Source organism: Phaseolus vulgaris, chromosome 6 (genome assembly GCF_051622355.1).
Source record: "Phaseolus vulgaris cultivar YP4 chromosome 6, ASM5162235v1, whole genome shotgun sequence".
Classification (NCBI taxonomy): domain Eukaryota; kingdom Viridiplantae; phylum Streptophyta; class Magnoliopsida; order Fabales; family Fabaceae; genus Phaseolus; species Phaseolus vulgaris.
The window spans coordinates 20,461,110-20,471,273 of record NC_143503.1 but is presented as its reverse complement, the minus strand read 5'-3'; the positions used below and the strand labels follow the sequence as shown (position 1 = coordinate 20,471,273).

Below are 10,164 nucleotides of genomic sequence, written 5' to 3'. Positions count from 1 at the left end.
GATGAAACGGCGATCTCCATGCATGCGTAGTCGGTGGTCGTCGAAGGTATGCAAAGGTCAACATGATCGTCGGTCGATGAAGCGGCGTGGTCAACATGATCGCCGATCGATGAAGCGGCGTTCTCCATATGTGTGTAGTCGGTGGTCGCCGAAGTTATACAAGGTCAACATGATCGTTGGTCGATGAAACGGCGATCTCCATGCGTGCGTAGTCGGTGGTCGTCGAAGTTATGCAAAGGTCAACATGATCGTCGGTCGATGAAACGGCGATCTCTATGCGTGCGTAGTCGGTGGTCGCCAAAGGTATGCAAAGGTCAACATGATCGCCGGTTGATGAAGTGGCGTTCTCCATAGGTCAACATGATCACCGATCGATGAAGCGGCGTTCTCCATATGTGTGTAGTCGGTGGTCGCCGAAGTTATACAAGGTCAACATGATCGCCGGTCGATGAAACGGCGATCTCCATGTGTGCGTAGTCGGTGGTCGTCGAAGTTATGCAAAAGTCAACATGATCGTCGGTCGATGAAACGACGATCTCCATGTGTGCGTAGTCGGTGGTCGTCGAAGTTATGCAAAGGTCAACATGATCGCCGGTCGAGGAAGCGGCGTTCTCCATATGTGTGTAGTCGGTGGTCGTCGAAGTTATGCAACGTGCATGGGTAACTCGTCGCGTGGCGAGGTGAATGTAGGTGGCCTTGGTTCTGGGTGGTTCGGTAAAGTTGAATGTTGCTTTGAGGTAACCTGTTGGTTATATTTTTGGGTATGGTTTTCTCACTTTAAGGTTGTTCTGCTCCAACCATAAAGGAGAGTTTCTTTTGTGGATGATATAGGAAGTCCACTTTTGGTTACTGTATATGGGTTGGGATACCCCTGAAGTATCCCCTTTAATTTTATTTATTCATTGCTAATAAAAAAAAAACAAGTTAATGAATTAAATGGGACAGGCACCAAGAGCCATAGCCTCTGTTCCCCAGAGATAGCTAACTTAAGGCATGCAACTGCATCAAAAAGCACCATTCTAGCATCACCATCCACTTTGGCTACAAGAGGCATTCACCTCAACACACAAATTCATCCTAGCGTACCATATCAGCACTACACCAACGTAATTACCTCTTACAACAGACCTTGGCTACAACAAAATCAGATAAATACCAGCTCTTGACTATCGATACACAATTCTTGGTCCCAAAAACATCTGCACCAGTTACAATTCCATAAGTTTACAACTTTGGTTGGCTGCAGGTCACAGTTCAGATACCTTCCATGCCTTCCCAACCCCACACTCCAGCATCATAACACCAAATTAGAAGCATATTAGTATCATAACACCAACATTTCATTGGCTGGAAGGAGGTGGGAGGAGGGGAGGCGGAAGGAGGGGAACGGTCGGCACAAACGTCAAAGGTCCTATTTGAGAATCTTCTTAAAAAAAAGCATGTCAAAGGAAAGGTGAAAAACCTTACATGAATGAAGAAATGCAGAAGCAGAAGGTATTTGAAGAAACTGTTTTTGTCAACCAAGTATGCGGGTTTACTCTTCATAACTCCTCTACAAACGCTGAGTTGGCGAAAATTGTGGTATATATAGAAGGCATGAATACCCAAAGCGGTTTTGGGCCAAGGAGGAAAGCTGGAGGCTCAAATAGGTGAGGGTCAGGCGTTAGTGGGAGAAGGCGGATCCGGGTCAAGGCCAAAGCAGATGGGTTTCGGGTTAGAGTGTGAGGAAGGAAAAACATCTTATGAAAGCGGTAGTGCGTCAAGAGGCTTGGAGGCGCACACACCCAAGGAGGATTGGAACGCCGTGAACAAGGCAAGCACCACCGGTTTCCCAGAATAGGAGAGTGGGTCGGCAATGAAGGACTTGGAACAAGAAGGGTTGCAGAATATTTGTCGCCAGCTCGAAGCATGGGAAGACACGGCAGCACCAGGGGTCCCTCGCACAGGCTTCAGTCACTCACCCTGCCTAGGAGACGACGAAACAACCGTGGGAAGCTTACCCAAAACCCCTCCACGTCGATGCAAAATGAAAGGTAGATCGGAGTTGGGAGTATCTAATACCCACCCAAGGCGATCTGTAAGATTAAGTACAAGATTTTCTCACGATGGAAATACCTCTCAATTCAAACAAGGTACGTCGTCAGTCTCTATCTCAGATGGGGATATCGTCAATTGTAATCTACGGTTGTGCGATCCTGAAATGTCATTGGAACCGTCTAAGCTATGGGAGATTAGCAGACGAGCAGGGATTACATTCCGCAAGGATGAACAGGAGGTTGTCAATGAGTTTATTTGTTTGGAAGAGAGAGATTTGGAGATTATGAAGAGTGTTGAGGCTAGTGGGAGGAAACAAAGCTAGGTATATGAGGCATATTATAGGGTGTGACGGAGCAGAATTTGCTTGTCTGCAAGAAACAAAAACAAATGAGCTCTCGGATGCTAGATGTTTCTCCCTTTGGAGGGACAACAAAGTTGGTTGGATTTATAATAAAGGGGACCATGGGAGTGGAAGCTTACTGTCTTTGTGGCATAAAAAAGCCTTTAGTTATGAAAATCATTTGATGGGAAAAGGTTTTATTATTATCTACAGCCAACATCTAAAAACTTCCTCTATGTGTGTTGTGGTTAATGTCTCTTCTTCATGCTCCTTGAGTGGTAAGAAGACTCTTTGGTAGGAACTCTCTAACGCTACCTTGGCCTCTCAAGAACTAGTCTGGTGTTTTTGTGGAAAGCAGGAGTGAAAGGAAAGGTTTCAGGGATAGGGGCGAACAATCAAGCGAGTTAAATGGCTTTAATACCTTCATTGACACCAATAATATTTTACTAGATTTACCTTTTGTAGGCAAGAATTTTATGTGGTTCAAACCGATGAATCGACTAAGAGCAGAATTGATAGAGTGCTTGTTTCTAAAGAATGACTACAATTATGGCCCATGAGTAAACAGTATGTTCTACGGAGGGAAGTGTTTGACCATTGTGCGCTTGTGGTGAAGTCTGTGGAGAAGGACTGGGGTGTAAGAAATTATATATCTGATGATATACCTAATGGAAAACCTACATCTGATGGAGATTGGGTACTAAAGGTTATAGGGTTCTGTCTCTGCAAATAATAGTTGTCTCACTGTTAGCCATCACGAAAGTGTGTGTGACAAGAACGGAATTGCTAAGAGATAGATTGGGAGAAAGGAGATAAAGTAACTGCTCAATTAGGATCACTCATGGATAAAGGTAAGTGCCTATTCCTTCTTGATTATATGATTGTGTGAGAATCATGATATGATAAGATCTATATGTGAACATTATTGTATGTGTTCAATTGACGTTCATTCATGTTTTAAACTTACATGGGGTTCCAAACCCTTTAAAACCATTGATGCTTAGTACATGGAAAGGGGTTTTAACAGGATGGTGAAGGATAAATGGCAGTCCTACTCAATCTAGGGGAATGTCATAACAAAGCTCAAAGAAAAAAATTGAAGCTTCTCATGTTTGATATGAAATCATGGAACAAGGAAGTGTTTGGTAACCTTGATACCACCAAGAGGAGGATTTTACAGGAAATGGAGGATCTAGACTGCCAAGATTGCAATGGGGGCTTAGCGGAAAGTGAGAGGTTGAAAACAATGGAGTTGGCAAGTGGTCTAAAGGAGAATGATAAGAAACTTGAATCCCTTATCTGTTAAAAGGCTATAGCAAGTTGGTTCAAGAATGGGGACTCTTGTACTAGGTTCTTCCACTAATCTTTGAGGTGGAGAAGAATCAGGAACGAAGTGAAGGGTGTTCAGGTTGGGGACCATTGGTGTGAGGAACCAAGCACCGTCCATCTATAGGCGAAGAAGCTGTTCGAAGCTAGATTCAAAGCAACGAAGGATCTAGGGGTAAGACTGGACGAAGTAGAGTTTAAGTCTCTAACCCTGATAGATAATGTGAGCCTCCTAGCTGTGTTTTCTGAGAAAGAGATAAGGGACGCAGTGTGGCAGTGTGAAGGATTAAAGAGACCCGGGCCAAATGGTTTCAACTTCAACCTTATCAGGCAAAGTTGGGAGTTTATAAAAGACGAGATTAAGGCAGCGCTGACTCTTTTTCATGAGATTGGGTGTATCCCGAAGGGTTGTAATGCTTCTTTCATAGCATTAGTTCCTAAGGTTAGGGACCCTTCTAAGCTTGAGCAATATAGACCCATCTCATTAGTAGAAGCCCTGTACAAAATCATTTCAAAGGTGTTGGCTGGTAGAATGAAGAAGGTGTTGTCCTCAGTTATCGACGAAAGCCAATCAACATTCTTAAAGGGCAGAGGGATTCTAGATAGTGTGCTAATGGCTAATGAAGTGGTAGAGGACCTCAGGAGGAAGGGGAGAAGCGGGCTATGTCTAAAGGTGGACTTGGAAAAAACATATGACTCGGTTAGATGAGAATTCTTATATGACATGCTTCTTAGGATGGGGTTCCACAACAAGTGGATTTCTTGGATTCGAGGATGCCTGGAATCCGCCTCTGTGTCTGTGTTAGTCAATGGAAGCCCTACGAAGGAATTCAAGCCAACAAGAGGGTTGAGGCAGGATGACCCCTTAACACCCTTTCTTTTCTTAGTGGTTACAGAAGGCCTTGTTGAGATAGTAAGACAAGCTATGAAGACCAATTTATTGACGGACCTCAACATAGGTTGTAATGAGATAGAGGTGTGCATCCTTCAGTTTGCGGATGACACTCTATTTCTTTGTGAGGACACCTTCAACAATGTGGTAACTCTGAAGGTCATCCAGAGGGGTTTTGAGCTAGCCTCAGGTTTTGAAGATTAACTTCCACAAGTCAAAGCTAGCAGACATTAATGTGCAAAGTAATGCGGTAGTATGTTACACAAACTTTGTACTGTTCTCAAATAGGGATATTGTTTAAGTATTTGGGCCTTGAAGTGGGAGGAAATCCAAGGAAGAAGCAGTTTTGGGAGTCTGTCATAAACAAGTTAAAAGCAAGGCTCAGTGTGTGGAAATGGTGATTCTTATCCATGGCAGGGAGAATATGCCTTAACTACAGTACCTTTGTACTACCTATCCCTTTTCAGAGTGTCGGGTTTGGTCTGTAATAGCATCACTAGTATCCAAAGGAGATTCTAAATGGAGATGGCGGTGTATATCTCAAAAGAGTGGAATGTGGAAGGAACTGTTAGGTTCAAAATACGGCTTGGAGCTTGAAAGCTCCCAAACACCTGTCAAATTTCAGTCTTAGTGGTGGAGAGACCTTTCTAATATGTGTAGGGAGGGAGGAAGAAAATGATGGTTTCAAGAAGAAATAGGTTGGGAATTAGGATGTGGAGATAAAGCAAAACTCTGGGAAGATGTGTGGATTGGGAGTGCTGACCTCAAATCCTTGTTTCCCAGATTGTACTCCCTGTCTTTAAACCAGGGTCAAATTGTGGGTGAGGTCATTGAATGGATTGATTCAGAATGGAGGTGGAGTATGAGGTGGAAGCGTGCCAAGTTTGAGTGGGAGTCTTCACTAGAAGCAGATCTTATCATGATTTTATCCAGGGCCTTTATGAAAAAGAATAACAAGGACATTCAGGTGTGGGGGAAGGAGGTACCAAGGATGTTCTCTGTGAACTCCGCTTATGAGTGCTTAGCTAAGCATGACAAAGGTCCTCATCAGGAAGTGTTAAATATCTTTGGAAGGCAAAAGCATTCCCAAATGTGATGACGACAGCTTGGAAGGTGTTGCTGGGTAGAATTCCTACAAGAGTGTGCTTGAGCAAGAGAGGGGTGATGATGAGCACTACGTAGTGCGCTTTCTGTCAGTTAAAGGATGAGTCATGCGTAGAATCTAAATATGCTCAATGCGTATGGTCTTTGTGCTTTAAATGGATTGGTATTTCTTTTGTCCAACAAAATGATTTAAAGATGCACTTTGAAAGTTTCTACTTGACCCAAGCTAGTAACAAGCAAAATCTGGTCTGGAAAGGTGTATGGGCAACTGTAATTAGATGCATTTAGGATCAAAGGAACCTAATAGTCTTCAAGAAAGGGGTAGTAAATGCGGAAGAGGTTTTTCAGAAGGCTCAACTCAAGTCGTGGCTCTGGATGAAGCATAAGGTGCATTCCTTTAATTTCTCCTTTGTAGATTGGATTTTTAACCCAATGATTTGCATTAGAAGCTATAAGTAAGGCTCATAGACGTCAGAGACACCCACGAAGTTTTGTGCAAAATGATGGAATGGGAGGAGGGTTGCAGGAGTTGCAGCAGAGTTAAAGGTTGTTGTCCAACTAATTTCTTGAGAAGTTCTATAGGTAGGAATCATTGTTGAAGTTGTAGTTATGACTAATGTCTTTCTGGCATAGGTGCAGGGGAGTAAGAGCATCAGTTTTTTGAAAGTGTAGGCACGTGTTGGAGTAGGCAGTTCTTAACTCACCATCCTTTCTTTGATGTATTTGTGGTGTGGACATGTTCCCAGTCACTTGTAAGCTTTGCCAGCCTGCAAAGAAATAAAGTGTAATGCTGATATGGAGTGTATGTAGGGGAAAGCTTCATTCTCTATGTTGTCTTCTGTCACTGTAAGCACACAAGATCGGAGTGTTGGAGCTGGTTTTTGATGGATATGGAGCAGCTGAAGCTAAAGGCATAAGGCCACTAATAGCTTGTAGAATCTGAGTTATGTAACCTTAGCTGCTGGTTTTGGTTTTTCTGGTTTTTTTGGTTTTTGGCTCAGTACTTGAATGAATAGCTTGTTGCCTTGAGTTTTAATTCAAGGCACTTCTGGTTTTTCTCAAAGCAAGTACCAATGATCTAGGCTTTGAGTGATTGGTTGTAAAAGGGTTGAGACACCCCTGAAGTGTCCCCTTTAATTTATTTATTCATTGCTGATAAAAAAAAACATTATTCTCACATCCCTTATTATCTTTAATTTCCAAATCAAATTTCTGCAACAAAAGTATCCATCGTATAAGCCTTGGCTTAGAATATGATTTTTTCAATAAATATTTAATTGCATCATGATCAGTAAAAACAACCACTTTAGAGCCTAATAAGATCAAAAAATTTCAAGTGCATACACTATAGTAAGTAATTCTTTTTCTGTTGTAGTGTAATTACTTTGAGTTTCGTTCAAAACTTTACTTGCATAATGTATAACTTGAAGAAAAAAATTATTTACTTTGTCCTAAAATTGCTCATACTACATAATCACTAGCATCACACATTATCTCAAAATTAAATTTCCAATCAAAAGCAGTTATAATACGTGCAGAGATGAGTTTTTCTTTCAAACTGTTAAAATCAATTAAGCAACTATCATCAAATTTAAAAGGAGTATCCTTGTTGAAAAGGTTTCATAGAGGCTTTGCAATCTTGGAGAATCCTTAATAAATCTTCTGAAAAATCCAGCATGCCCTAGAAAACTTCTGATTCCTTTAACGTTGACTGGTGGAGGTAACTTCTCAATGACTTCAACTTTTACTTTATCTACCTCAATCCCTTTATGAGAAATTTTATGACCTAAGACAATTCCTTTTGTGACCATGAAATCGAATTTCTCCCAATTTAGCACAAGGTTTGTCTCCACACATTGCTTCAGTGCGATGTCAAGATTTGCTAGGCAATCATTAAAAGAACACCCAAACATAAAAAAATCATCCATGAATACTTCAATCCATTTCTCAATCATATCTGCAAAAATAGAAAACATTCACCTTTGGAAAGTTGTCAGAGCATTACACAATCCAAATGACATTTTTCAGTAAGTAAAAACTCCAAATGGGCAAGTAAATGTTGTCTTCTCTTGATCTTTTGGATTCACCACGATATGATTATAACCTGAATAAGCATAAAAAAATAATATATTTTACTTGCCAATCTTTCCAACATTTGATCCATAAAATGCAATGGATAATGATCCTTCCGCGTAGCTTAGTTTAGCTTCCTATAGTCAATGCACACTTTCCATCTTGTAACAGTTCTTGTAGGAATTAATTCATTTTTTTCATTATGAATAACTGTCATACATTCTTTCTTAGGCACCACCTGTACATGACTAACCCAAGCACTGCCTGAAATGGGATAAATCATTCCTGCTTCTAAAAGCCTTTACACCTCCTTTCTAACAACTTCATTCATAGAAGGATTTAAATGCCTTGGAGGTTAAGCTACAGGTTTGAAATCTTGCTTCATGTGAATTTTATGCATACAATATGATGCAGTTATACCTTTCAAGTCAACAAACGTCCATCATATAGCTTCTTTATTTGCCTTCAACACTTCTATTACTTGTTGCTCTTCTGTTTATGATAAATGATTGCTTATGATAGCTGGCTTTTCCCCCATTTTCTTCAAGAAAAACATACTTTAGATGAGATGGCAATTGTTTTAATTCTATTTTCCGAGAGGTGTTGGCTTTATTTATCTCTAATTCATCAAAAACCCTTTGATGTACTTCTTTTGCCTTCCCCTGATCTTGCAAACATTCCTTAACTTCCTTATCCTCCCAATCTTCTAGATCATCATTATTATTTAGCACTGCTTTCATCAAAGGATCATCTGCAAATATTTGCTTTTGATTTTCCATATATATTTCATCAAGTGCATCCATTCTAAAACAATCTCTTTGGTCAATCGAATGTTTCATTACTTCAAATACATCAAAGCTAACTTCTTCATCCTTGTACTCAAACTTTCAACTTTCCTTTGTCCACATCAATCATAATTTTTGCAGTCTTCATAAATGGACGTCCAAGAATGAGAGGTACCTCAACATCTTCCTCTATGTCCATGATTACAAAGTCAACTGGGAAATAGAATTTGTCTACCTTCACCAAAAGATCTTACAATATTCCATGTGGATATTTTATTGATTTGTCCGCTAATTGCAATGTCATTCTTGTAGGAAAAATTTCAACATCTTCAATTTTCTTCAACATGGATAGAGGCATGAGATTAACGCTTGCCCCAATATCTAGTAATGCCTTACCTATTGTAAAATTTCCTATTGTGAATGGCAAGGTAAATCTCTCAGGATCTCTAGATTTTTGTGGCAAAGATTTCCGAATGATGGCAGTACATCCTACTTCTAGTCACAATTCCTTGCTCCTTTATGCCCTGTTTGCATCCGGGTGAATACTGTTCACACGGATGGATTATCAGGGAAATATATTGTTTGTATCAGCTGATTAGCACGGAAATGAGGGCGTGGAAAGGCAATGAAATAGGAAAAGAGATTCTTTTGCATTGTGCTCGAATTACTTAAGAAACACATGTGTCCAGTCTTATTACATTCTCACTCATCTCAAAAAGTAAAACTGAATATTAATATTTTCTATTAACATATACTTTCCAAGTAATTTATGTGAAGAATTTTTTTATTTTTTTTTAAAACTAATCCAATCCAGTTTGATAAAATACCATTAATATTATTAATAAAAAAAATAAAAATAAATATAGTCATTTATATAAAATAAAAATTGTATATAATAATAATATTAATGTTATTAATTATAAAAAATAAATATATAAATAAATTAATAAATTTTTTATTATAAAAGTAAATTTACTAACTTATATTTTACACATTTTTAAAAAATTTTAAAAAAAATTCACAACCATCACATCACGCACAAACTTCAATAAACTTTCCACACAAATCCACTCTAATATACCTTAATCCAAACAACCTCACTTTCTTTACACTTTCATCTCAAATCACTCCAAATCCACTCCCTCAAATCCTCTCCCAAATCCAAACACAACCTTAGTCTTCTCTTTTTGGTCAACAGATCCTTCATAAATCTAACATAAGTAGGCATCTGTTTCAAAGCTTCAGTGAAAGGAATACTTATCTCTAGATGTTTTAGAATTTCACAAAATCTGATAAATTGTCTTTTTTATATTCTTCCTTGAGGGAGCGTATAGGTAAGGTAAATCTAAAAGTGGAGCACTACTTTTTCTATTCTCATTTTTTTTCTTTTTTATTTTCTTCCTGTACACTCTCATTTTTTTTCTCTCTCCTCTTCTTTTTTCTCTTAGGACGAAGGATATAGTGGTTGTTGTTGTTGAAAAGGCCCTTGCTTGAAACTTTAATTTTTATTGCATTTCCAACCTTGAGATTTTTTGCTAGAGAACCCACCTTGCTTTCCTTGATTCCCCGTATAATGAGCTTCTTCTTCATATGAACTCTAATAAGCA

The 10,164-nt window shown here is 39.4% G+C and overlaps 1 protein-coding gene across 1 annotated transcript; it reads left to right on the top strand.

Annotated features, from left to right (window-relative positions):
* Positions 1-4,439: 4,439 nt before the first annotated feature.
* LOC150027274 (uncharacterized) lies at positions 4,440-5,691 on the top strand. The gene is made up of 4 exons (XM_090303913.1): positions 4,440-4,785; positions 4,884-4,979; positions 5,063-5,208; positions 5,404-5,691. The coding sequence occupies exons 1-4, from the start codon at positions 4,440-4,442 to the stop codon at positions 5,689-5,691; spliced, it is 876 nt and encodes a 291-aa protein (XP_090160039.1).
* The last annotated feature ends 4,473 nt before the right edge of the window (positions 5,692-10,164 follow it).